Source organism: Euprymna scolopes, chromosome 3 (genome assembly GCF_053919585.1).
Source record: "Euprymna scolopes isolate OS-2025 chromosome 3, ASM5391958v1, whole genome shotgun sequence".
In the NCBI taxonomy this organism is placed as follows: domain Eukaryota; kingdom Metazoa; phylum Mollusca; class Cephalopoda; order Sepiida; family Sepiolidae; genus Euprymna; species Euprymna scolopes.
Genome location: NC_136484.1, coordinates 40,485,819 through 40,513,054, shown reverse-complemented (window position 1 = coordinate 40,513,054; position 27,236 = coordinate 40,485,819). Strand labels below are relative to the sequence as shown.

At 34.3% G+C, this 27,236-nt stretch overlaps 1 protein-coding gene across 1 annotated transcript in view; it reads left to right on the top strand.

Annotated features, from left to right (window-relative positions):
• LOC145254614 (uncharacterized) overlaps positions 1-27,236 on the top strand; it is a 1,033,347-nt gene that overhangs the window by 606,074 nt on the left and 400,037 nt on the right. The window contains exons 14-16 of the mRNA XM_080113229.1: positions 3,871-3,948; positions 7,265-7,612; positions 10,092-10,214. Coding sequence (XP_079969355.1) covers positions 3,871-3,948; positions 7,265-7,612; positions 10,092-10,214 — 549 coding nt within the window. The remainder of the gene's footprint in view (positions 1-3,870; positions 3,949-7,264; positions 7,613-10,091; positions 10,215-27,236) is intronic.

Below are 27,236 nucleotides of genomic sequence, written 5' to 3'. Positions count from 1 at the left end.
TGCAGTTCATAACGAGCAATAAGTTGTTGGTTGGTTGGTTGTTTTTGTTTTACGGCATATCAACCCTTTTCAGGTTATTTAATGCCGAATCCGGTGATTTTGAAGAAAAATTTTTTCATAGAATATATTTGTTTTTTGCAAGTCAGTTTCTATTTAACCCATAGTTGGAACCTTAACTGGTGAAGGGAAATTAGCTTTAAAAACATCAGCGTTCCAAAGACATTTTTAAAAAGTAATTGCGAGAAAAAAGGAAAGCGGGAGGGGGGGATCTTCCGAAATTCGGCTAGTGACGTTTTTAAGGAATTGCGAGATGAAAGGAAAACGGGAGGAGGCCTGTAAATAGAATATAATTGTTAAGTCTATGCTATCTTTAAGATCAACTTGGTAGATATAATAAACAACATTTATGGACGAGAAAATATATTATTAAATAAAACAATCAAAAAATAAAAATATAAATTAAATACTGAAATAAAATATAGTTATTAACATTTGAATCTAAAAAGATAAGAATTAAAATTAATATAGCAACGATTTATCTCGAAACTATATATATCTCGTTAACTATATAGATCGTCTGCTCACTGCCGCGTGCGCGCACACGCTCAATGTACCATTTCATTGAAACAACAAAGATGGCGATCAAATAAAACTACTAGAAATTACGTAAGCAAATGCAGGTATTTATATCTAGAAAACTATTTGTTTGCGCTAATTTTCCCTGCAATATTTCTTTTCAGCGTACCTGAAAACCTATAAAAGTCATCATTTTATAAGAAAATGTTAAGGCATCTTCAGTTGGCGTAATGGTGAACATTGACCCGAATGTATACACATATCTAAGGCAACAGCCGAGACATTCGTAAACAACCTCCACTCTAGTAGAATTGAGCTGTAAATGAATTGTACCATTTAATGCTAGTAAGATTAATCTTTGTTCCTTTAACAACTACAAAAAAACCCTTCTCAATAACTGTTTGCCATGACAATCCTGAGAAAGAATCATTCAACCTCCCTTTCACAGGCATGAATTGGAACAAATATATTGAGGACATTGCCAAGGTTTCTGCAAAAATATTATGCCAAAAAATTACTCACACCTAATAATCTCTATAAAGCCATCATTCGTCCATGCATGGAGTATTGTTGCCACATTTGGGTTGGTATATCTATCACTAGTCTCTTCCTCTTAGCGTTCAAAAAAGTCTCCAATCTAATAGGTCCTGCACTATCAACCAAGTTCCAACCTCTGTCCCATCACCGCGATGTTGTATCCCTCTGCCTGTTTGACAAGTACTTTAATGGAATATTCTCTGATAAACTCATTGCACCTATACCAATTCAACGTAACACCCTTAACAAACGTGTCTATCAGCAAAATTCCACCTTTTCATTGTAAAGGTCCATAAATGCTGGATAGCCTATATTATTAGTTTCTTCCCCTAAAACTGCTAAACTTTGGAATTCCTTCCCTGTTTCCAGCTACCCTGATTGTACTAACATATATAAGTTTAAATATAATGTGAACAGACATCTAGCTTATCTCTGTACAGAGTCCTGGGAAAATGGTGGGATCCTTCTATTGATCCAGTAGATATCTTACTGCTGATGCAATTCTCTACCTATATAAGAGCCAGGTACGTCCAAGGATGAAGTACTGTTGCCACATCTAGGCAGGAGATGCTAGAAAGATTTATCCTGCCTTGACAGAGTTCAAAACAGACTTTGTAGCCTAGTGGGGGATTCAATGTTCTCTTCCCTGCAACCTCTTTCTCACAGAAGAGATGTTGCGAGCCTGCTTCTGCTTTATCATTATTTTCATGGAAAGTGCTCGGCTGAGTTCCAATCTATGGTCTCCACTCACCAAACTTTCACGAGAAACACTCGTCTAACTGAAAACACTATCAATAATTTGCCCCACTCTTTATCTGTGCCTAAACCTAATCGTAGATTCCATGAACAAAGTTTCTTTCTAAGAACTGCACACCTGTGGAACTCTCTTCCTTTTGCCTGTTTTCCAGCTGACTACAATCTGATTGTCTTCAAGTCCAACGTAAACAAGTTTTTGATGAGCCGTTCCCCTTAAGTAATCCAATTTACAAAATTTCCACTACTAACAATTATTACGGCGTTGTCTCATTGACCACTGTACACTTATTAACCCTTATCCTCGAATGGCCTCCGAGGCTTCATAAGTGATGACTCCTTTGTAAAAAAAAAGAAAAAGGAAGACCAACTCTTTTCCTTGTCAGGCACAAGAGATTGCTTCTATGAAGAAAGTACTGAACAAGAATCTTTGTTTCTTTTTATACAGGGTGACCCAAAATGAACGGGCTCCAACTCTAATTAGTGTTTTGTCCGAATGAAATGAAACTTTGGTCATAACTAGTTTATTATATTCAAAACATCACATCAAAACACTAGGGTCTTTGGCCTTTTTTTCTCCGTTGACTGTAAAATGCTCAGAAAAACAATTGAATGTTCTCTGTTTTTTTTTGGGGTCACCCTGTATAAGAGTTACAAAGCCTATTATTTACTATCAAAACTTATGAAGAGAACCACTTTATGAAAACGAAGAAACTCTTCAACAAGTTCAAACACCCAATTTTACTTTGGATGCTCTGGTTATGCTTAGGACTAATTACACAACGTGCAGAAAAATAAGAAGCTAACCTACAGTCTGATGCCTCAGTTCAGTGTCGAAAGACAAAGGATAGCTGTGCATGTAATTGTGAGGCAAAGGATTCGTAATCCCCAACCACACCTCTCCTGAATCGACACTGTTTGAGTCCAGTGGCAAGAAGGAGTCCAGAACGACTATAAACAATGCCGAGATAAGCGGAGAGCACATACAACACCTGAAAGTCTCAAATGGTCACCCATTTATTACTGACCAGGTTCAACGTTGCTTAACTTCAGTGATCCAGTGGAAACTGGTATGTCAACATGATTATGACGTACACAGTCTACACACTTGCTTTATGAAGATCAAATTTTCTCAACCTGTAATGTTCTTTTGTGTGTGTTTCCAGCTCTGACAATATCATTATTCCCCACATTTTCTCTGATTCAATTCAGATAGCTTAACTGAGTTGCTATCCATTATTGTCAAGTACTTAGAAAGAACGGTTGCAGAGGACCATATGTGTGACACAGGACCATATGTGTGACAGAGGATCATATGTGTGACAGAGGACCATATGTGTGACGGGATATATGTGTGACAACAGAACTGAGATCCATGTCACAGCTCTGAGAAAACTCAGATGTCATTTGAGAACTCGTATGACTTTGCCAGTCTTAACATCTACCCCTGTCTCTAAATAGCTTGATTGTAACCTCATGGGATATTATGTGTGGGGCACAGTTCAGAAGGACATAAAACATGTTATATGCAACACCAGGACGAGTTGCTCACCATTATTAAGCTAGAGTTCTGATGTCTCTTAGAGGACATCATGGAGACTGCATTCTTTAAGTTTAAATTCTGCCTTGAGAGCAGGGTGAATTCTTTGAATGAGCTAAATTTGTCAAGATATTCTTGAAATTTTAGAATATGTCAATTAATTAGCAAGATATGTTGTTTTTTTAAGAAGTCTCAATATTTTGCTGTTTTTTTTTAAGAAGTCTCAAAATTTTGCTGTTTTTTTTAAGAAGTCTCAAATTTTTCTCCAAACATTCTGTTCAGTTTTAAGTTGTTCATAAAAAGCAACACACCAAACCCATTGACGTAACACATTGGCTTTTGTAGGTATTTAGTTTGCATCCAACAATGTTTTGTGTTTTGAGGCTTGTTTGACTAAAAAATTATCTTCTTTGTCAAATAATAATCAGGTTCTTTTTATTCTTTTCTTCTGTGCTTCTTGATAGGATGATGTTTGCATCACAGCCGAGGACGGACCCTGGGACATTGGTCTTTCTGAAAAAGATGAAAACAGTATAAGCAAGGTAATTCTTTTAATGCCTTTAAAACTACAACTAAAGCGAATATAGCTATGATCTTTTTTTTTCTTTCTTTTTTATATGTACAAATCCCTTCATCTGGGTATTTCAGAATCAAAATCTGCAAATCTGCATATGTAAATTGCAACACTTTCAACATTGTAGACTTTCAGTTGTTTCCTTTCATGCTACTCAAATCAACATCAGATCATTAATGCTAGATTCAGGCTCAAATAAGAACATGAATGGATAGGAAGATTTAATTAAAACAAAGTTCCTTTCGGTACTTCTACGTTTACCGACCCGTGATTTCCACAAAGTTTCTCAGGTGTGCTCAGCCACTGAGGGGAGTAACTGGAAATGAACAATTGCAAAACGTTAAACCACCACAAGAAAATTATAATGATAAACAGGAAAAACATGAAAATACAATAAATAAAATCACATACAAACATGTATCTAACCCAACCTTAATCCTAAACTCTAACACTAACCCTAACCCAACCTTAATCCTAAACCCTAATCCTAACCTGCGCGATTAAAGTTAATTTTTTATTTCTTCCAATTTATAAAAAATAGTCTTCATAGTATTTGCTAAAAACAATAAAAAAATTGAGGAACGCTCAGCCAACCTTTTCCAATTATTTCTGTCAGCTGTTTACAAGCATTTTTTTTGGTTTTGATTAACCAAAAATTATCGCATTTTTGTTAATTTATTTTTATTTACTTTTGCATGAAAAATTTTGAGACTCTTTACACCTGTAATTATGTGTCGTATCTCTTTATTGTAAAACAGAACAATAATTAAATGTATACAGCCATTTAATTTTTCCATATAAAGCATTAACTCCTCTTTAAGAAAGGGCTCTCAGAGCCCCTCAGCCTCATTCATTGTGCTCCAGAGCTCTGTGGAGCCCACTTTATGAAATTCTGCTCTAAACCAAACCACCAACCGGCTAAGTCTCACTCTTTCACTGTAGATGCCTTCAAATGCTGAAAGTTTTTCTACTCTAAATGTAATGTGAACAAACATCTCACTCCTCACTTAGGATGACCCTATGGTTATGGCCCCTAAATCACAGTAGCGCTTTATGTTTCACTGGCAATTTGCTTCTGCAGGTGAGTACAGTCAGAGAAGCAGGAAACAGGGCGGGAGTTCCAAGTTTAACAGTTTGTAGGATGAAACTATGAGAGTAGAAGAATTTCCGGCATTTATGGGCCTTAACAGTGAAGAGGTGGAATTTTCTTTGCTCCTTAGATTAGTCGGGAATATGTACATCGAGGGGGAGTGTTATGCGTTCATCAGAGTATATTCCATTTCATAATTGTAGTTTTCCAGTAAAGACCGAGCAATCTATAAAATTCTGTTCACCAATTTGCTCGTAATTTGTCTACTCAACAAACCGTGACCTAGTTGCCCTCATCTTTATAGAAAAATTGAAATTCACAATGGTTTTTATACATTGCCTGCTGCCCATTCTTCTTGCACATGCTTTCGATTGATCGTTCCAAATCGAGGAAATAGCCTGTTCTTTAATTTAAATTTTTTATATGTACGTTTTTAAATATCAATTCGGCACACATCTGATAGAAGAAAACGAGTCATTTACTTGATCTGATATCCATTCCAAACGGGGAGAGAAAAGAGTAGAGATCGAAAGCACTAATTGGTTGTATCTTGTCAATCCATGTCATATATTCGACACCTTGTGTGCTTATACATAGACTGTTGCTTTTCATTACCACGACCTACGTAAATATACATAGCTTTGTACTAAAGTCACATAACCTGCTGTTGTCAGGAATAAAATTGGAAGACACAACCGAAAGTCTTTCCATTGTATCGAATTGCAGAGAAATTATGATAATTGTCCAAAAAGTGACTGTATTTTCTGTTGCTAAAGACAAGGAATTATTTTCTATTTAAACACGTGCAATTAAATAAGAAAATATCTTGCCGAGGAAATACAATGAAATGAAAGATATTTATATACTTTTAATTTATTATTTATTATTAAAAGTTGAAATTAAAGAAAGCTCAATCGATATGTGCTTTTTTTTTCTATAAAAGAAATATTTATTTATTTTTCCAATGAATCTTTAAAATAAGATTTTTTACAATTATGTTAGATTATTTTTTTCTTTCAATTTTTATTAACTTTTAACACTGCAGAATAATATCCCTTGTTTGATGTGAACAATAGTAGAAATGTTTTCATTTAAGGTCAAAACGTTTTCTCACGCGTCCCTGGTGTATTAAAGAACATTTGTATTCGTTTATTTATAATGTATGCTTATTAACAACTAACTGATCTTCTACAAAAATCGTACAAGTTCTTTCATTATCATGGATTTATATTTAAGTCGTGTTTAATTGATTATCATGGATTTTTTATTTAAACAATCACAACAATGCAATTTACAATCCTTTCTGATCCATTCGAGTGGAAAAAAGGAGACATTATTTTTGGAATTACCATCGTATGTAGAATTTTTTTTTATTTTGCATAAAGCACAAACATAAAACCAGATGAAATGAGAGCAAATGGGACAGTATAATAAAGTATGCAATACAAAGAAAGACAAAAAGAGAGATAGATATATAGATAGATATATAGATAGATAGATATATAGAGAGAGAGCGAGAGAGAGAGAGAGAAAGAAAGAGAGAGGGCGGAGAGAACTATGGATATAAGCTTTTTAAAAATTCAGAATATTACTTACTGAACCTACATAAACGTCTTAGTCTAGGATGTCAGTAAAAGCAGGCCTAGTGACCCCCGCCTTAGTTCTGCCATATTTAATTGTAAATATTTCTCTCCGACTATAGAGCTTATTTTAACTCTTATTTCAGTCTGGTGTCACCCTTACTATAAAATCTTATGAGTGTTTTCATAGGGCTTAGAAACGATGAGGCGATTTATGAATGATATGAAATCCAAGCTGGAATCAATTAATTTTGTATCTAGAAGTTCCACTGTATATAAAAATAAATAAATTTTTTTTCATGTCTGAAAATTGTCACCTTATTTATACATTGCAAGTTTCTGCATTTTGAATTACATTTTTCCTGGTGTTCTCTAATAGCTCCTTGGTCGAAGCCCGTGACCCCCTTAGGAGGTCATTGGTCACCGGTTGAGAAACACAGTGCTAGATGATTACAATAAAGAATATTGTTCATTATTTATTTCAATGGATTATAATTCGGGAACCAACTATTTCCGGACCATAAATACACACATAAACATAATTTTGTTTTCCAAGCACCCTTATAAATTTATGCATACATATTTTTTAATTTATCACTTTTTTGTTGTTTCAGTTAAGAGCAATTCTGGACCTCCCTTTGAACGTGAGCCGAGAAGACATTCTTTCTCTGAAAGGTCAACAAATTAAAAGATTCTCTCAAATTTCACTGAGCGCTTTGAGCAAATCACAGAAGAGCAACAAAACCGAAATGTCGTTTCTCAGTTCCTGGATGGACGAAGACATCATTACTGGCGGCGGGAAGTTGAATGATCAAGCCACAACGTCAGACCAAAAATTTAAACATCATCATTTCTGCATGGTCAACTCTGACTTTGAAATACAACCCCCGTTTACACATGCAGGATTGGATTATCATACACCAAACAAGTTGATTAAGGACTTTCCAATACAAGAATGCAGGGTAATCTGGCTTGTTTTTTGAATAATAAATAAATACAACACTGTTAAAGGTATTGGCATAAGAGAAGTTTATGTTAGAATAGAGGGGTTTTGTGTTTTCTTATTCTTCAGGTTGCATGTAGACATATCGCTTGTTAAGCACTCGGGTCATGCTAACTAGCAGTGATAACGAGTGTATCAACATTCTGTGTGCTGCTACTAATCTATAATTTTTCTCCATCTCTCCTTAAAATAATCCCAGTGTAATAATATTTCATTAGCTGTGACAATGTGGATATAGACATTGCAATGTTTTGCTTCAGTCTAAAAAGACAATGGATACCCCCTGCAAATGTAGTTGGGAGGTAAGGGTTGTGCAAGCCTCAACCACATCTCTCTTGAATCGGCACTGCTTGAGTCCAGTGGCAAGGAGTAGTGCTAGATGACTGGAAACAATGTCGAGATAGGCAAAGAGCACATACAGCACCTGGAATTCCCAAATGGTCACCCATTTAGTACTGACCAGGCTGAACGTTGCTTAACATCAGTAATCTAATGGGAACTGGTGTGTCAACGTGAATCATGTGGTATATAGATATAGAATATAGAATATAAATTTAAATAAATATACGCTAAGGCAGATGTCCATAAAAAGTAATATTAATAAATTAGTGAGTTTTTGATTTTGTTATTAGTATTGATTTCCCATCATTCTTTCTAGAATCAGGAATTTACATATAGGACCATATGAAGGTTGCCGACATTAATAAATGAAGATGGTGCTACAGAATAGACTAGATTCGAACTTGGCGCCAGTCATGACCCTTGACCTATTTTTATAAGATTTGTCTGTGATGTATCAGGTTATGTTTAAGCTATATAAAATGCAGAATAATCGTGGGATGTAGCGCGGATCGGTGGACAACTATCGGTGTGAATTTATATGTAGCGATAGAAATATGATCAGGTTGATTTAGCTGTTCTCATTAGATCGCTGAAATGGAACAACGTTGAGCCTGCTCAGCATCAGATAGATAACCATACACTGACATTGTATGTGAGATGACGGCGAGAGCTCCCACCAAAAACAAACTGTGAAAGTTAACGCTATCATCTCTCCTGACCGGGTTATGCATAGGACTCAGAATCGCTTTTTCTTTTAGTAGCGGGTCACTGCTTATCAAGGCTTAAAGACCACTCAAGGATAACGGCTAATGAGCGTCAGATGAGTGGTGAGTATTGCACCATGATGATCAGTAATGGTGGAAATTGCATAGAATTTGATTATTTAAGCGAACGGCTCGACAAGAACTTTGTTTACATTAGTTTTAAAAATGATTATGTTATACTCAGCTGGGAAGCAGCCATGTGGTATTGTGTTCTACGCTCTTGAAGTTATTTTCTGGAAACTTCCTCTTTCAGTGGAAACTGGCTTAACCTGGCCAGGGTGAAAGCCACACCAGGTATCAGGTGATAAGAATATAAGAGAAACAATATTTTTTAATGCAAATATTTAATGACATGAATGGATTCTATCCACTGGAATCTCTACTATTATATAAAAGTCACATTGTGTGTGTGTGTGTGTTCCTTCCTTATAGGTACCGAAACGGCTGAACCTATCTTTCCCAAATTTCACACAAAGCTAATTTATGTGTCCGGCAGTGTTCTTAGATATGTTTGTACAGAAATTTATACGATAAATATCAAAAATTGAAAAAGTCCGATCTTAAAGATAGCTTTTCTCTCTTAAATAAATAATACAAATTACTCTTCTCAATAAGAATTCCAATTAATTAAAATAATGAACCATTTGAACGAGATTAAAATTATTATTTTTCTATTTTTATCTTTATTTTTTTGTGAATTAGTCCACCGGGCAAATTATTCCTTGTAGTATATAATAATCAATATAGGATTGATGCTATAATAATACATACGCAATCTACATAAATTGAAATATCATGTTTAAGTGTATTGTATGATCAGGCAACGCCGGGCTGCCAGCTAGGAAGTAATGAAACTGATGTTTTTAAAATACAAATCGTCTGTTTTTGGTGATAACTTTTTGTCTACTACAAATGATTAAAAATAGATCTGTAACATTGTCTGGGAACCAACACATAATTTCAGTCGCAGTTTTTTGTGGTACAACAGCATTTATTTCCTAAGTCTCTCGTTACCGCTGTGACATCTCTTACGTGATCGTCTTTTCGAACGTGCTCTCGAACGTCATCCACGCCTCTGGCTTCAGTCACAAAGCAGACAAAGAATAGAAAATAACTCCAACTTGTTTTTCTTAAACGTCATTCATGCCTCTAACGAGATCTCGAACGTTATTCCTGTCTCTAAGGTGATCTCCTTTTTAAAGTCTTTATTTTTCCCTGCTAGTGACGTCATTTCACATACAATTGCATATTCATGTCCATGCTTTGGTACAAATCTATTAAAATTTCACAAATAGAAGAATAAGTAGTTTGTTCGTTTTTTTTTATTTTCAGAAAAGCATACAGAATGAAAAGAAATGCTTGAAAGAAATCAAAGATGCTGACGAATCTAATGACGAAGCCACGGAAGATTTCAGTGATGTTTTAGATGAATGGGTTAAACAAGCTGAAGAAAAGGTAGTGTAAAATATTCTACTAAAGTTGCAGCATCGAATTCTCAGCATCATTAGTTACAGAGCCGAATTAACCATTTTGCAAGAATCATCTGACCATTATATTCATGTTATTGTATTAATTCATCAATACAATCTTAACGCATTAATTATACTGCCACAGTGTCTGTAAACCACCAGAGATTTCTAGAAACTTGAAGAAGCATTCAATGTACAGTGAAGGGAGCATATTTTCTCTTGTATGTATTGACTTACTGCCCACCTCAGAAAGATGTGGCACAAGGTCGGAAAGTGGGGATGTCCAGCTAGCGTCCCTAAAGGACGGACACTCTGGCCTAGCAAAAATTGCCTGGGCATCCCCATCGGCATTCTCTGGTAGGAGTGTCTCAGGCAGCAAGCAATAAGCTTTCCCCACCCGAAAGACGGGTGGCAAGGCCTAGGACGGTGGACCTTCTAGGTAATACCCAAGTAGTGTACCTCAGTCCGACAGGTAGTTGGCTATGTAAATAGTGCCTCACCTGTTGGGCTGATTGTCAAGAACGGATTCTTGACGGGTACTTTCTACCCATATCTCGAAGAAACCAAAGCAGCAAGGAGACTCATTCTACAACATTAAAAATAAGCTGAGGGTATTTTTTCTAGTATATCTGATGAACGAACATGCATTACACGGTATCCTCAAAGCAGGAGTTTATGCCTTGGAAGATGATAGGAGGATGAACAAATATATAACTGCACTAATGTCTTCCACCAAATGACAAAATAATGCCTGGGAAGAGGATATGATTACCATATAACAGATACTACTCTATCACTTCTTCTCTACAAACAAGCCAGAGAAAATGTATGGGAGGATGGTGTCATGACAACCAAGGTTTTACAGAAAGGAAACACCCTTGAGAGGTACTCTTTTTTGCTGTAGCCAAGGAGTGGAAGAACTCATTTGTTATTCAGTAGTGGTTAGGCAAGTAAATAGCGATTATTTTAAAATAATCTTGTTAATAAGTTAAACATATGTTCAGGTTACTTTTTTTTTTAACTCTGATGAGAAGTTTAGCTTAAAAATGTATGTTTATGTGATAAAATCTGTTTATATATATATATATATATATATATATATATATATATATATATATATATATGTGTGTATATAGTAAGTTATAAAATATATATGGCGATTAAGCTGCACTAAATATTCCGCATTTCAGCCACTCTAGGACTTTTCAGGCTTATGCTTAATCGCCATATATATTTTATAACTTACTAACAAGCTCTACCTACGTATTGAACACTTTTGAAGTAAATACTTAAAGTTTACGCATAAATTTATATTTTCGTATATTAATTTTATGTGAGTAAATGAAGCAGTTATATATATATGCATATACATATATATATATATATATATATATATATATATATATATATATATGTATATAAAAGTGAAAATGTCTGTGTGACTCGAGATTTGGGAAAATCTTTTTAATTGGTTTTTGGCCAGAAATTTGGTTGTTAAGGGGTCAAAGTTCAACGCTTTGACCTTTGAGAATTCTACCAAACTCCTCTGCAAATTTTGGGTCTAGATACTTGAAATTTTAGATATAGGTTACTTGGACATAGATTTAGCTTTCTAATTTGATTTGAGCCCAAAATAATAAGTGTTAACGGGTCATAATTGGGGTCAAATTTTTTAAAAAAATTGACCTCTGCGGTCTCTACTGAATTACTGAGTCAATTTTTGGTCTAAACATTTGAAATTTTACATAAAGTGTATTCAGACATAGGGCAAGCTTTTAATCATTTTTTGCTAAAAATTTGGCTTCCAAGGGGTCAAAGTTCAAAAGATTTTACCGTTGCGGTCTCTAGGAAACAATTAAGTCAATTTCGGATCTAAACATTTGAAATTTCATATAAAGCGTATTCAGACATGCAGCAAGTATTTTAATCAGTTTTGGGCCGAAAATTTAGCTGGCTAGAGGTCAAAGGCTACAGAGTTGACCGTTTCAGACTCTACCAAATTGACGTCTGCGGTCTCTACCAACTTTTCTCTATGTTAATTCAGGAAGTCTATTATATAGAAAGGTATTTCAATACATGTTCAAACTTTTTAATATATAAATATGCACATAAAGTTATGAACAGTACATAGGGCCCGAGCAAAGCCGGGCAGAACTGCTAGTATATATATAAAATGATGTTGTAAAAAAAGTTTGACATAGAAGATATGCGTAATAATGCTTGTCATTGTCACATAAATTATGAATTTAAGTGTACAATACATATAGTTACTTAGGTATGATTGATATGGTTTGATACCAGAGTTAGTTATGGCCCTATATATATATATATATATATATATATATATATATATATATATATATATATATATATATATATATATAGTTTGTTTATTATACAAACATTATTCGTTACATATGTGCATAAATGTTTTATTGAAATCCCAATCAGACCAAAAAAGTATCTTGATCTATATGATAGTGAAATGGAGACAAAATTACATTAGTTTTTATAAGCAAATAGGGTGTGATTTAAGTTCTGGAAAAAAGTGGATATGAGCAGTAGCTGTTTTGGAAGGAGGTTTGGTGAAGGAAGGGAGAGGAGTGACGGAGGAGGGGAAGTAGGATTTCCCTGGTTTAGCCATAGCAGTGGGAAGGTGTTAGTATTCTTTTAACTTGGCTGTTGTTTATTGGTTTTAGTTTTCGCTTTTATCTGAAGTTATTTTATACTCTTATCGCTACTTCCCTACCTTAGGTTTTTATGGTTGCTTTTTCTTTTTTTGGTGGGTCTTCATTTTCTTATTGACAAGTTTTGTTTATTTATTCATTTATCTATTTTTATTTTATTTATTTATTTGTTTTTTATTCTATTCATTTGTTTCTAGTTTTCAAATTCTTTTTATTTGTTTGTTTATTTATATGATATATGTAGATATAGTCAAATTCACAGTTAGCAAGTGGAGACTGGACTCCAAATTTCTCATGTTATATTTCCCCTCTTTTGGTTAACAGGGTACGATTATAAATATCTTTAAAAAAAATTACAGTACAATAAAAAATTATGCTAAAGTCAGGCTCAAACTCAAACAAAACTAACCTGCCTTCTCCCTTGAAGCTTGCATTTCATCCATGGGCTTAGAACTAATTTAAATGATATCAAAGCATTTCTCCTAACAAACACCCGGATATCTTAGCACTTAAGTGAGATTAACCTACACTCCTCCATCCCCTCTAACTACTTTAACATTCCTGGATATCTCCCACTCTGCCGTAAGGACTTTGACAGACATATGCACGGGCTTGGAGTATACACCCTCCACTTGACTAGAGAAACTAAACTAGAATCGGACGATCAAGCCTTTATGTGCTTTAGACTTAACATGCAACATAACATTAGCTACTTTTATTTTCTCTACCGCTCTCCCTCGACCCAGGACTGTACCCTAATAAACAAAGTCTCTGACAGCATAGATACAGCACTTTCCTTCAACACTAGCGCACAAGTGCGTGTGTTTGGTGACTTCAATGTCCATCACAGCAACTGGCTTGGATTTTCTACTCACACAGACACAGCTGGTATAATTACATATAACTTCTCTATATCTCATTCCCTATCACAGATGGTTACATTTCCAATCCGTTTCCCAGATTCTAGATCTGTTTCTGACCACAGTTCCCGATGACTGTGTAACTAATGTCCACAGCCTACTTGGGAACGTCGATCATGCAGTGGTAATAGTTGAAATAGCCCTAAACTTTAGAGCCAAAACTTAAGAGCCACTGCTCAAAACAACGAGATATTATAAAAAGACTGACTGGGAAGCCATCAGGGATCTCATCACGGACGCCCCATGGCAAAATATCTTTTCACTTCCTGCTGAACAGTGCGCAAATGAGACCACTGAATGGTTCAAAACAGCAATTGAAGCACATGTTCCCACACGGAAATTTTATAGCAAGTCCCACTCTCCTCAATGGTTTACTTCTACTTGTGCAGCCGTCATCGCGCAAAGGCAGCATGCGTACCGCAGATTTAACTGACATAAGTCCAGTTCAAACAGGCAGAAGCATATAGAAGCCAGAAGTAACTGTAAGAAAGAAATAGCTACAGCTAAGAGAGAATTTACTGAAACCACCAAAAACGCATCGAAGCACAGAAATTAGGGACCCGCGACTTCTGGAAAATCTACAACAGCGTAGTAAATAATGGGCAATCAACAATCGCCCCACTATCCAACAATCATGAGGTTGTTTGCTCTGCAACTGAGAAGGCTAACATGCTTGCCAGTCGGTTTGCTCCAACTCCACACTGAACCCTTCCAACCACCCCCTCCCTGACTTTCCTTTGCGGACAGACGCCACACTAGACGATCTGAAAATCATCCCTTCTCAGGTGCATGCTATCATAAGAAATCTTGGCACTGCAAAAGCATGTGGACCTGATCTCATCCCGGCTGTGCTATTAAAAAAGTGCTCAGCCAAAGTAGCTCCAGTTCTCTCCAAACTTTACAACAAATACCTTAATGAATCTTGCTTTCCTGCCTGCTGGAAAACTGCTTCTGTAGTACCAGTTTTCAAGAATTCTGGCGAAAGAACTGACCTAGTAAATTATTGCCCTATTAGCCTCCTCTCACTTTTTGCCAAAATATTTAAGACAATAATTAACCAAGCTCTAGTCCATCACCTTACAGATGCTAAACTTCTGACTAACCAACAATATGGATTTAAACAAGCCTGTTCAATAGCAGACATCCTAACTGTAATCTCAGAACGTATATACCAGTCACTGGACAAAGCGAAGGAGGATAGAGCGGTAGCTCTAGATATATCTAAGGCTTTTGACAGGGTATGGCATGAGGGTCTTCTCAGGAAAATCAGATCATATGGCATCACTGGAAGAATAGATGACATAATTAAATCCTTCTTAGATAAGAGAAAAATCCAGGTTGTCCTCGACGGTCGTACATCTAAACAATAGGATATAAATACGGGAGTGCTTCAGGGGTCTATCCTGGGACCTCTGTTATTCCTAATATTCATAAATGACCTCCCTGACAAAATTGCCTGTGAGATGGGTATATATGCTGACAACACCACACTCTATAACAGCCACGATAGGAAAACAAATGAGCACATATCTAAAGAAATGGCAGAAGCACTAGAGGATGACCTCCAATCTGTAGTGGAATGGAACAAAAATGGATTGTCACATTCAATGCTGCCAAGACAAAACTCGTTTCCTTCAATAATTACAAGAAACCTTCTCTACCACCGATAGCAATGGCCAATGACTCTTTATCTGAAAGTACATCCTTTAAACTCCTCAGCCTAATGCTCTCAGGAAACATGAGTTGGAACAATTACATCGAGAGTATCGCCAGGACGAAAAAGCTAGGTTCTCTCTACCATGCTAGAAAGATACGAACGCCCAAAAGTATCTTATACCTCTATAAGGCCACCATTCGCCCATGTATGGAGTATTGTTGTCACATTTGGGCTGGTGTATCTACCACTAGTCTTTCGCTCCTAGACAAGGTTCAAAAGAGAGTCGCCAATCTGATAGGTCCTGAGCTGTCGTCTGGACTTCAGCCCCTATCCCATTGACGAAATGTTGCATCCCTCTGCCTTTTCTACAAGTACTTTAACGGTGAATGCTCTGACGAACTGCAAGCACTTGAGCCCCCTCGACGTTACTAGATGTAAGAGAGCCTTCTACTCCAGTAATTTCTTCCCCAGGACAGCTAAACTTTGGAATTCCCTGCCGGGTCCTTGCTTCCCCAACTGTACTGACATGCAGAAGTTCAAGTGCAACATGAACCGACATCTTGCAGCCCAACTCCCTACACAGTACCCCTGATGCCCATGTCCCTGATGTAGCACCCTACAACAAAGTGGAAATATGCCTTGTTTGGGGTGAAAATGTAAAAAAAAAAAAAAACAATCTCCAGTATTAAATAATCCTTACACACTGTGGAATTTACTTTATGTATGAAAACCAAAGAGGGAGATATAACATATGAGAAATATTTGGAATGACGTCTCCCCTTGCTGTTATTTCAGATCATTTGAGACCATAGCAGCAAGTTTTAGTCTCCTCTCTATAAAGAACAGAGGTTTTGCGGAAATATCAGATATTTTGTAATTCATATACAAAACTAGGAAAACAAATAACTATGACTGAAACATTTATGACTGTAAAAAAGTACCAAAAATAGTGTCTGGATGATGGATGATCCGCTTAATGTGCGACCTTAAGGATAAATGTCACATAGATTCAGGTCATTACCTTTCCAATGAGCCTTCATGTGTTTAATTCTGATCAATAGTTGCTGAGATTTGGAACTTATTAAATTGCCAAAAAAGGTTGTGTGTTTTGGCAGTTTAATAAGTTCCAAATCTCAACAACTATTGATTATTGATGAGAATTTTACAAATGAAGACTCATTGGAAATATATATATATATATATATATATATATATGTGTGTGTGTGTGTGTGTTATTTGTTTTTATTTTGTGATATTTTTTTAATGAATTCAATTATTCATATGAAAGTGCATTTTTACCTAAATACAAGCTAGGAATAATTTTCCCTTTAATCAATTTGGTACTCCCAAATGGGGAGCGGCATATGTATTGTTTTTTTTGTTTTTTTTTTTTAATATAATTATCCACTGACACGCGTTTCGTCATCTACAACTCATCAGAGTGGCTGAATCTAGCTAGATTAGAAATCGGGACCCCATGGTAAGAAGCGTAAACCTCTAACACTACTGGTAGCCAAATTGAATATTAAAATGCGCATGTCTTTAGTTCTCTGGGATGAAATTGCATGAAAATTTACAGGCTTTTTGAAGATTATAATACTAGTCTATGGTTAAAATTTTATGACAATTGGTAAAAAAGAACCTATATTTTCAAACCAATAAAATATACTCAAATTTACCTACCTTTGTTTATATAGTGTCTTGCAAGCCAGCTTAAATTTAGTTGTCTCCCCTGCCATGCCACTAATGAATCTAATTGACTGTCCTGAATATCTCTATCTCTCTCTCTATCTACTATTATATAAAAAGAACTTTGTGTTTGTGTGTGTATGTGTGTGCTCGTTTCCTATGGACTCAGAAACGGTTGGGTTAATTTTTTTTTAAATTTCATGCAAAGGTACTTGATGTGTATGTAGGAGTGTTCTGATGTAGGTTTTGTATCGGAATGCGTCCAATTAAAGAAGGAAGTTCTATTTTGACCGAAGTTAGCACTTTTATACAACCTAACATCACAAGTGCATTTGAGATGTTTTATCACTGCACAAGCAGAAAGGTCCAGCCTATTAAATCGATTGTAGGTCCTTTTATAAAGCAGGCACGTGTGTGAAATGAATGTTTTTTTTTTAGAGCACAATTGAACTATGATACTTGACTTTTGAATTTTAAACTTTAAGTGAAGCCATATTTACAGATAATTTTTATAAAATCAAAATTAGATTTTTTACAGTGCAATGTAGACTACAATATATTGTGGACTAAGTCATTCCGGGGAAACATATAAATCTTTCTCCCGATACACTGTGAGGGGTGGGATCTCTAACTAGAGCAAGCAATCAATTGATTTGAATAAAAAATCAGCGATTTCACCGATTTCGATGATAATAAAAGTGTGCGAGTGTGATATGGAAGGGATTTGAAAGGAGATGTAAGCTTTAGAAAAAACACTTAATAACATTAGATGCAGATGCTTAGACTTCCTGTTCTCCTCCCACTTTGGTGATAGCCAAAAGCAACTCAACACTAAAAGGAAATAGATATTTATATAGGTTGTCTTTCTTATGGAGGCACAGGTTCAAATCCTGTACAAATCTCATTCTTCAGTTTATGATTTTCTTTCTGGAATCAATTAACTGTTTATTTAATGATATTATCTATGCAGACATAAATATCAAAGTAAAAAAAAACAAAAAAACAATTGAAGCTTGATACACAATACGGTTGGAATGATAAAATTGTCGCCATAGAAAAGACGACATGATTCAATTTCCATTTGATTAAAACCGGTTTTCTTTTTTTGTTGCAGACCATCTACTAGTTGGACAGCTGTGTACAAATCCTGAGAGCGATAGGAGCCTTCTATCATGTCTGACACAATGTTCAATGAGCAAGACTGATAGGGTGATAAAAACAAAGTTTTCGGCCACAGTTATGGTCTTTCGGTTTGTTTCAGTTGAGGGCCACATCATGCCACCTCATATCTTCAAAGTCAGCTTGAAAGTCAACTCCATAGTGTACCTGGATGTGCTGAAGAGTGTGGTGACCACCTAGTGTAAGCAGGTGACTGCTGACAGATCCTGAGTGTGGCAGCAGGACTCGCCACTGGCCCATGTCCAAAGAAACCCAAGCTTGGCTTCAGAATGAGTGCTACAATTTTGTACCCCTTCTCTCGATCCGAACCCACTGGACTAATTCGTTTGGCCATACGTCAAGGACATCACCAACAAGACCTCGTACAACACCAAAGCCAGCCTGATCGCTGCCATCTGCCGAGTATTCGCTGAACACTTGCTGGCACTTGTGGAAAAGTCATGCTCTCAGTTCCGAACCCGTATCGAGGCGGTGATTGAGGCTGAAGGCGGTTACATTGAATAGATGCCAACTCTAATGCATAATCAAGTTACCTGAATTGATTTTAGTGTTGTTTTGTTTAAGACGACAAATTTATCGTTCCACCCTGTATTCACATTTAAGTCAGTTTTTGTATTATAACGTAAAAAAACTGAATTGAAATTTAAACAAAAAGAATCGATTTATTGATAGTGATAAAGCAAAGAATTGTTTAGGAATCAAATAAAATGTCTAGAGTAGAGACTTTAGAAGTTTTTGAAATATTTGGCGCCAGATTGGTTTTTGTGATAGAGATTATAACAAAATATACATTAGAAACAAATTAATGTTTTCAATTATCAAAAAGGTCTGCATGATTTAAATGCAACACTATTGAGAAACTATTTGTTTTTGTCTGAGAAAAGAGTATGAAATCTAATTGCAATACTAACCACGAATTGTTCTGAAATTGCTCTGTTATCTCAAACTACAGTTATATAAAACAAAAAATTATATAATGATCATTAAAAACGTCATTACAGTTTTAAGTAGCACCTATCATTAGACCTTTATTATATAAAGGTAAAACGTCTGAGCGGATGTATGTTTGTATATCGAGCTAAAATTAAAATAAAATACAACTCAAGACCCAGCAAAGTTGATATTTTCTTGATCATCATTGCTCTGGATGTATAATATCCAAAATAAATAATAAAAAAAACAAAAAACAAAAAAACAAACGATTAACTCGTGGGGGTAAAACTGGCAAATAATTCGTTGAGAAATTGAAATTTCGTTACTGTTTCATCTACGCATGCGTTTTTTCCCTAGTAAGCAACGAAAATATTAGAAACATTGACGAACCACTGACTTTAACACGTCTCATCAGAAATAAGAAAGAAGAAAATCTGCAAGCCGAAAATTTATCTCCTATTCTTCCTACAATTAGACAGCCCCTCCTACTTATTCTAGCATATTTGTCGAGCTAATGTATATTTAACCTACAAGCAATACATAGGACCTTTTTTTTTATATTTCTTTATATATATATATATATATATATATATATATATATATATACTAGCAGAAGGACCCATCATTGACTGGGTTCAAAAACTCAAAAACAGCCTACAGAAAATGGACTGTGATTGATGAAAGTTAGATAGGTTATGAAAAGGAGGGGGTTGTAAAGAGATAGGTTTTGATACTCAAAAAGTTTACCCTAAGCAAAATATGATGAAAGTAAAGATAATTTTCACGAAAATATATTTTTTTATATCAACTTTGATATATATATATATATATATATATATATATATATATATATATATATAGAATTTGATTATACAATCCCTATTTAAGTTGAAATATACTTATCAAAGTATTCTTATGTACATCTATATCAAAAACCTTTGTAAACGTTTTTTTTTCATTTTTTTATTTCCATACGTTGGGGGGTCAGGCGCGAATGCAAACCCCACAATTTTAATGAACCACCGTTCTGCCAGATTTAACACACATTCCTGATCCTAGATACATCTTCTATCATTATATGTAATCAGTTTTTTTAAAATAGTCAACCATATAGGAGCCTGTTCATGACCACACACACACACACACACACACACACACACACACACACACACACACACAGACGTTCAGCTTTATATTATATCTATCTATATCTATATCTATCTATCTATATATATATATATATACATATATATATATATATATATATATATATATATATATATATATATATATACAATGGAAATACTGTGCTTAATAATTCTTTTTTTATTTTTTGGATTTCCGTATAACATTTTTCGTATCAGAATCGAAAATATTAATTAAATTTCCATAGTTATCACGAGTGCTTTCAATTCAACTTCGACTCATCTTCAGGTGGAATTCATGGCTTTGATGAGGGGAAAGTGAATAGGAGCGAAAAGTGAAAAAAAATAAAAATAAAAAAAAAAGTAAAATACGTAATAAATGAAAAGTGAAAATAAATTGTATTGCATGATGGGAGGTTAAAAGTATATAAAAAGTCGACAAAAGTCGGTTGAAAACTCAGTCGATTAAAAATCTGGGTTATAAAATCTACGAGTCCATGGGCCAATATTATCAAAGCACACTGTTTACGCGTTACACCAGACATTTTAATACGTTTTTTGCTCTCCTTGAATCTGATGTTATTGATTCTAATATAAGATGCCTCGAGAATTTTAAACTTTTTTAAGTATCTCTGCACGAGATTATTAGTTGCAAGGACCGTGATAAATTATCAAATGTAACAGTAGAATCGTCTACACTTAAAGTAAAAAGCAAATAGCGATCCCCCCATAGCAACAACATCAGAATTCATAGACCCCTCACTCTCAATATCTTAATTAATTAATAAATGAACCAAGGTAAGAGGTAAAAGGATGCAGAGTAGTCCCGATACACCACAAATTAATAACTGTACTTATTATAAACCGACACACCTCTAATTAATAATGGCACTCACTGAAAAACGTTGAAGAAGAGGCTAGTATAAATAACGTAGCTAAATTAAAGAAGAAGCTAACCTCTCATTACTCCTCAAAATCATCTCAAGCATCACCGTTTAATATTAAACTAAACGAATAGAAACACAATTTACCACTAATTGGATAAAGGTGAGCACACTTTGTATACTGAAGAATTGAGCACCCGAAAACGATTAACTAAAATAATCTATGGGTCTGACACGCCTGGAATTGGAATGCTAATATATACCTACAAGAAGTATTGTTGTAAAGCAGTGTTACATTTGGTTGTTTTTGTTTTTACGACATATCAACCTTTTTCAGGTTATTTAATGCCGAATCCAGTTATTTTGAAGAAAAAATTTTTAATAGAATATTTTTTTTTTTCAAGTCAGTTTCTATTTAACCCATAGTTGGAACCCTAACAGATACTACCATTCCGGGTTAGAGTGGATATGAGAGCAATGGAAATTAAAGGGTGGCTCCACACTCCCTAAAGCCCGTAAGCTGGGGCCTCACCATCGGATATAGTTTAAGATCATATCCAGGACCGTTACATTAGAAAACCAACCATATAATTGACCCCAAACAATAACTAAGTACTCTAACTAGAGCACTCTAGGAACCGAATACTCCAGAAATAAAGATGTGCTATTATGCGTGTGTTCGCATGTGCATGGTCTGAAGAACCTATATCTAAAACAAAGCATATGAACCTATCAAATATATACATATTCTAGTATTGGAAACAGGATAAACGACCCAAATGAAAGAATGACAACAATCGGAATTAAGTTTATATATAGATATGAAAACCTTTGGCGGGATAATTACCTCAAACATCACTGCAGAGAGGAAAATATTACTACCGGTATACCACTTTTATTTACATCATATAAATAAATATATCTGCTCAACTAACTGTTAATTTGACCGTACCGACACATATCTTATAAATAAACCAACAAATAGAGAAAGAAATAATTTGAAAACTAGAAAAATAAAATAAAAACGATGAATTGATTAAAAAATAAATAAAATAAAAATAAACAAAACTTGTCAATAAGAAAACAAGGTCGCCACCAGAAAAGAAAAAGCAATCACGAAAACCTAAGGTAGAGAATGGTGATGATAAGAGTATAATATAATTGCAGATCAAAGCGAAAACTAAAACCAATTAACAACCGCCAAGTTAAAAGAATACTAACACCTCCCTACGGCTACAACTTTGTACTTCCCCTTTTCCTTCACCCTTACTACCTTCCTTCAGTACACCTTCCTCCAAAAACATCTACTGTTCACATTCACAAAGTATACACCCCACATATTATGACCGGGCAACGCTTGGTGACCTGCTAGTGTGTGTATATATATATATATATATATATATATATATATATATATATATATATATATATATATATATTTATATATATCTTATCTATTTGGAGGCCAGGCGCGAACGCAGACCTCACAATGTTATTATACCCTCTCTATTTAAGTTAAAACATACTTATCAAAGTATTATTATGTACATCTATATCAAAAACACTTGTAAACGTTTTTTTTTTAATTTTTAAATTTTTTATTTCCATACTTTGTGGACCAGGCGCGAACACACACCCCACAATTTTAATGAACCACCGTGCTGCCAGATCAAACATACCCATTCCTGTGTCTTGCTATATCTTCTATCATTATATGCTATCAGTTTTTTAAAATAGTCAACCATATAGGAGCCTATTCGTGACCAGATAAATATGTTTTAACTTAAATAGGGATGGTATAATAAAATTGTGAGGTCTGCGTTCGTGCCTGGCCTCCATGGAATGGAAATAGGCACACACTTTAATAAAGATTTTTCATATCTATCTGCGTAAGTATACTTTGATAATTATGTTTCAGTTTAAAGAAATATGGTATAATAAAATAATGGGGTGTTAGTTCACGCCTGACCTCCATAGAATGTAAATATGTCACAAAGTTTAACAAGTTTTTTTTAATATAGATCCACAGAATATTGTGATAAGTATTTCAGTGTGAACAGATATGGTATAATAAATTATGGGGTTTATCTATTTTATTTTTACTTTCATCATATTTTGCTTTGGTTTTGATAGCCCCAAATTCGAAGCTATCTCTTTACAACCCTTCCTTTTCATAACCTATCATACTTTCATAAATCAGAGTCCATTTTCTGTAGGCTGTTTTTGAACCCAGTCAACGACGGGTACGTTTGCTAGTATATATATATATATATATATATATATATATATATATATATATATATATATATATAACATTGCCTTAATGAAAAGAAAACACTGAAATATCAAAAAAAAAAATGAATGTGAAATAAAAACGTAATTTCCTACCACCAAAACGACAAGGAAGTTAGCCTTTATGTGCACGAGCTGAGAATTGAGAAAAACACAATTTGCTGAATTAATAAATAAGACATTTTCTTTACACATATCTTTAAAGAAAACTAAAAAAAAATTGTCTGGGTAACTTTTGTCACGAATCCTTGGCGAAACATTCATAAAATGGATATTTCAATGGAAAAATAAATAAAAAACAAATATTTTCACACACACACACACACACACACACACACACACACACACACACACACACACACACACACACACACGCGCGTTTTATATATTAATACCTGAGCACACGCACACACACTCACGTGCACACGCACACACACTCACATACACACCCACACTCCCACACACCCACACGTGTGTGTGTATGTGAGTGTGTGTGCGTGTGCGCCGGTATTAATACATAAAACGTATATTAATATATAGAATTTAACAATTAAAAACAATAACTTAATAAATAAATAAATAAAAAAAATAAATTACTGAATAATTATTAAATGAAACGAATATAGAAATACAATGAAGACGTGACTCAACCTGCACGAGAATTACCAGACATCAATCAAAATAATTTAAAATCAAACAAACCTGCTGATAACGGTCAAGGGATCGAAAACGCTTGAGAAATAAAAACTAAACAGTCGAAACAACAATTTATATTTCGCCGGAATTTGGCTCCTAATGAAGTTTACCAAATTCTATGATGATGTTTAATAGTAGAACATACGAGATAATTTACGTAATAAAACTTCCAGACAACGTAGACTACCCGAGAGAACAAATATATACAAAAAGACAACATTGTGATATATTACAATGTTATGGAAATATCAAATATTTGAAACAATAGCAGATTTTAAAGTTGCAATAAAATATCTGGTGGGCCAAATATTTTAAGTCAGTTAAAATATTTATAATGTACGCTTGGGTACTCACTTTGTGGGCACCCTTGCAGTAAGTGGATGTTCTAAGAGCCACACCAAATATGACCTTAATCACTTTATCTCGCCCTTGAAAAATGTATGTAACATACCTAGATCGGAGCCAATCATCATGTCAGATTTGGTCATGATCAGTCCAGTCGTATGGACTGTATGAGAGTATATATACACCTTTACTTTGGAAAATGGTGTGCACCATCTCTGGGTGTAGGATCATCATTATGCCAGGTTTGGTCATAATCAGTCAAGTGACGTGGACTGTAGGAGAGGTGTACACACACACACACACACACACACACACACACACACACGCTACTACTTTATATACACATGGATAATAAAAGACTTAATTTAATTCGGCAAAAAAATACAGTTAACCATAACCAATAGGATTGATTTGTTACATAAAGTGCGTATATAACAAATAGGTTTATATATATATATATATATATATATATATATATATATATATATATATATATATATATATAAACACAATAGTTGAGAATCAGCGGAAGCAGTTCAATTCGAGTCACTGAAGTATTTAGCATCGAAGAAATTTAGTCTCTTGTGGTTTGGTAGCTTGAATGAACACATTAATAGAAAGATGTAGAAACTAAAAGAGAAATGTTAGCAAACTCCGAGGGAAGTTTGAAAATATATTCATATGTAAAATATAACCTGTTATCATGGTATTTTCTACGACTGGATATATATTCGTTGCAGAACCTCAAACAGGTGACAACCACCAGAACTCGAAATAATTATAAAATAAAGTATTTGCTTTGTGTAGTGCCACACAGAGTTTGAAAATTGGTGTTGACTTTTTGTAATTTACTTTCTCAACCAGTCAATCTTAGTCTTCAACCTATAGGAAAAATATCAACCATTTATAACCATTTATATTAGGCATAATATTTTGGTGTTGGATCAGAATATTTGTGGTAACTTCTTTTGTACAGTATTATTTTACTAGCTAGATACCTGTGATTGCTCGGTCATACAATATCCTATATTTTAATTTATGCAGATTACATAATATTTAATACATATTGAATTCATGCAGATGACATGATATTTTAGATCATACAAATTACATAATGTTTAATACATATTTAATTCATGCAGATTACATGATATTTTAATTTATGCATATTACATAATATTTAATACATATTTAATTCATGCATATTACATGATATTTTAATTCATGCAGATTACATAATATTTAATACATATTAAATTCATGCTGATTACATGATATTTTAATTAATTCAGATTACATAATATTTAATACATATTCAATCCATGCAGATTACATGATATTTTAATTTATGCAGATTACATAATATTTAATACATATTTAATTCATGCAGATTACATGATATTTTAATTTATGAAGCTTATAATCGTCTGTTAAATATTATATATTACGAAGAATAATTTGCCTGGTGGATTAATTCACAAAAAATTTAAAAAAATAATAATGATAATATCATCCATCAAACTCCACCTGTATTTGTTTACAATATTACGTTAGCTGATGTTTGGGCTTGACAATCTTTACCATTATCTTTTTCTCTTATAGATAAAAAGAAGAATTTTACCAGGGGAATATTTTACCTAACACTGGCCAAGTTTACACCGGTGTAACGTAAAATATTCCCCTGGAAAAATTCTTTTTTAATCTATAAAAAAAGGAAGGCTACTTTTAAGATTGGGTGTTTTTGATTTTCGATATTTATCGGATGAATTTCTGTACGAAACATATCTAAGAACACTGCCAGAAATATAAATTACTTTTGTGTGAAATTTACATGCGCAAAGTGACTTTTATATAATTGTAAAGATAAAGATTATGCTGAACAATGAGAGAATGAACTCTTCTATTATTAGAAATCAAAAATATCTAATTTACACTACATAAAAAATAGAGAAATACGATTCATCCTCTTTTTGGCTTGGATAGTTAAACAGTTGGAAACGGTTTTATCATCTTGGCATCTTTGCATAGCAGTCCCAAACACTAGTACCAGTCGTTTGTAGACTTCCTTTATTGGTCAGATTTGGAGGTTACCAAAATATGTAGTCATGGAGTCGTCCTTTAATTACCCTTACTTATCTCAGATGTAGCTTCTCAGAACACAATCAACATTTACATACACATAGTCCGTGCATATATCTCACTATTCGTTGACACAGGCAATAAATGTCCTTTATTAATGTGTTGAGACATTAGTGTCTAATTTCCCTTACTAATTATGTTTTTTCTTTTCACTTCTTTTATGTGTTTCGTATATATTTTTCTTACACAATAGTCTTTAATAAACTATGTGAGAGTAGATGTGTACATATGTGTAAGGGGCGGAATAGGGCTGCTGTTTGGTTGTAAATAATCTTTGGATTAGGAAGAAAACTGGTTTTATTCGCCATCTTGTATTGGAATTTATTTTGTCCCCTTTACTGATTAGCTGTTCCCTTGTTCCTCTAGGGTCTTATAGATTGGCTAACGAGGATTTCGATCCCTATAACCTTAGAGGTCACGTGAGCCAGCCTATAAAACCCCT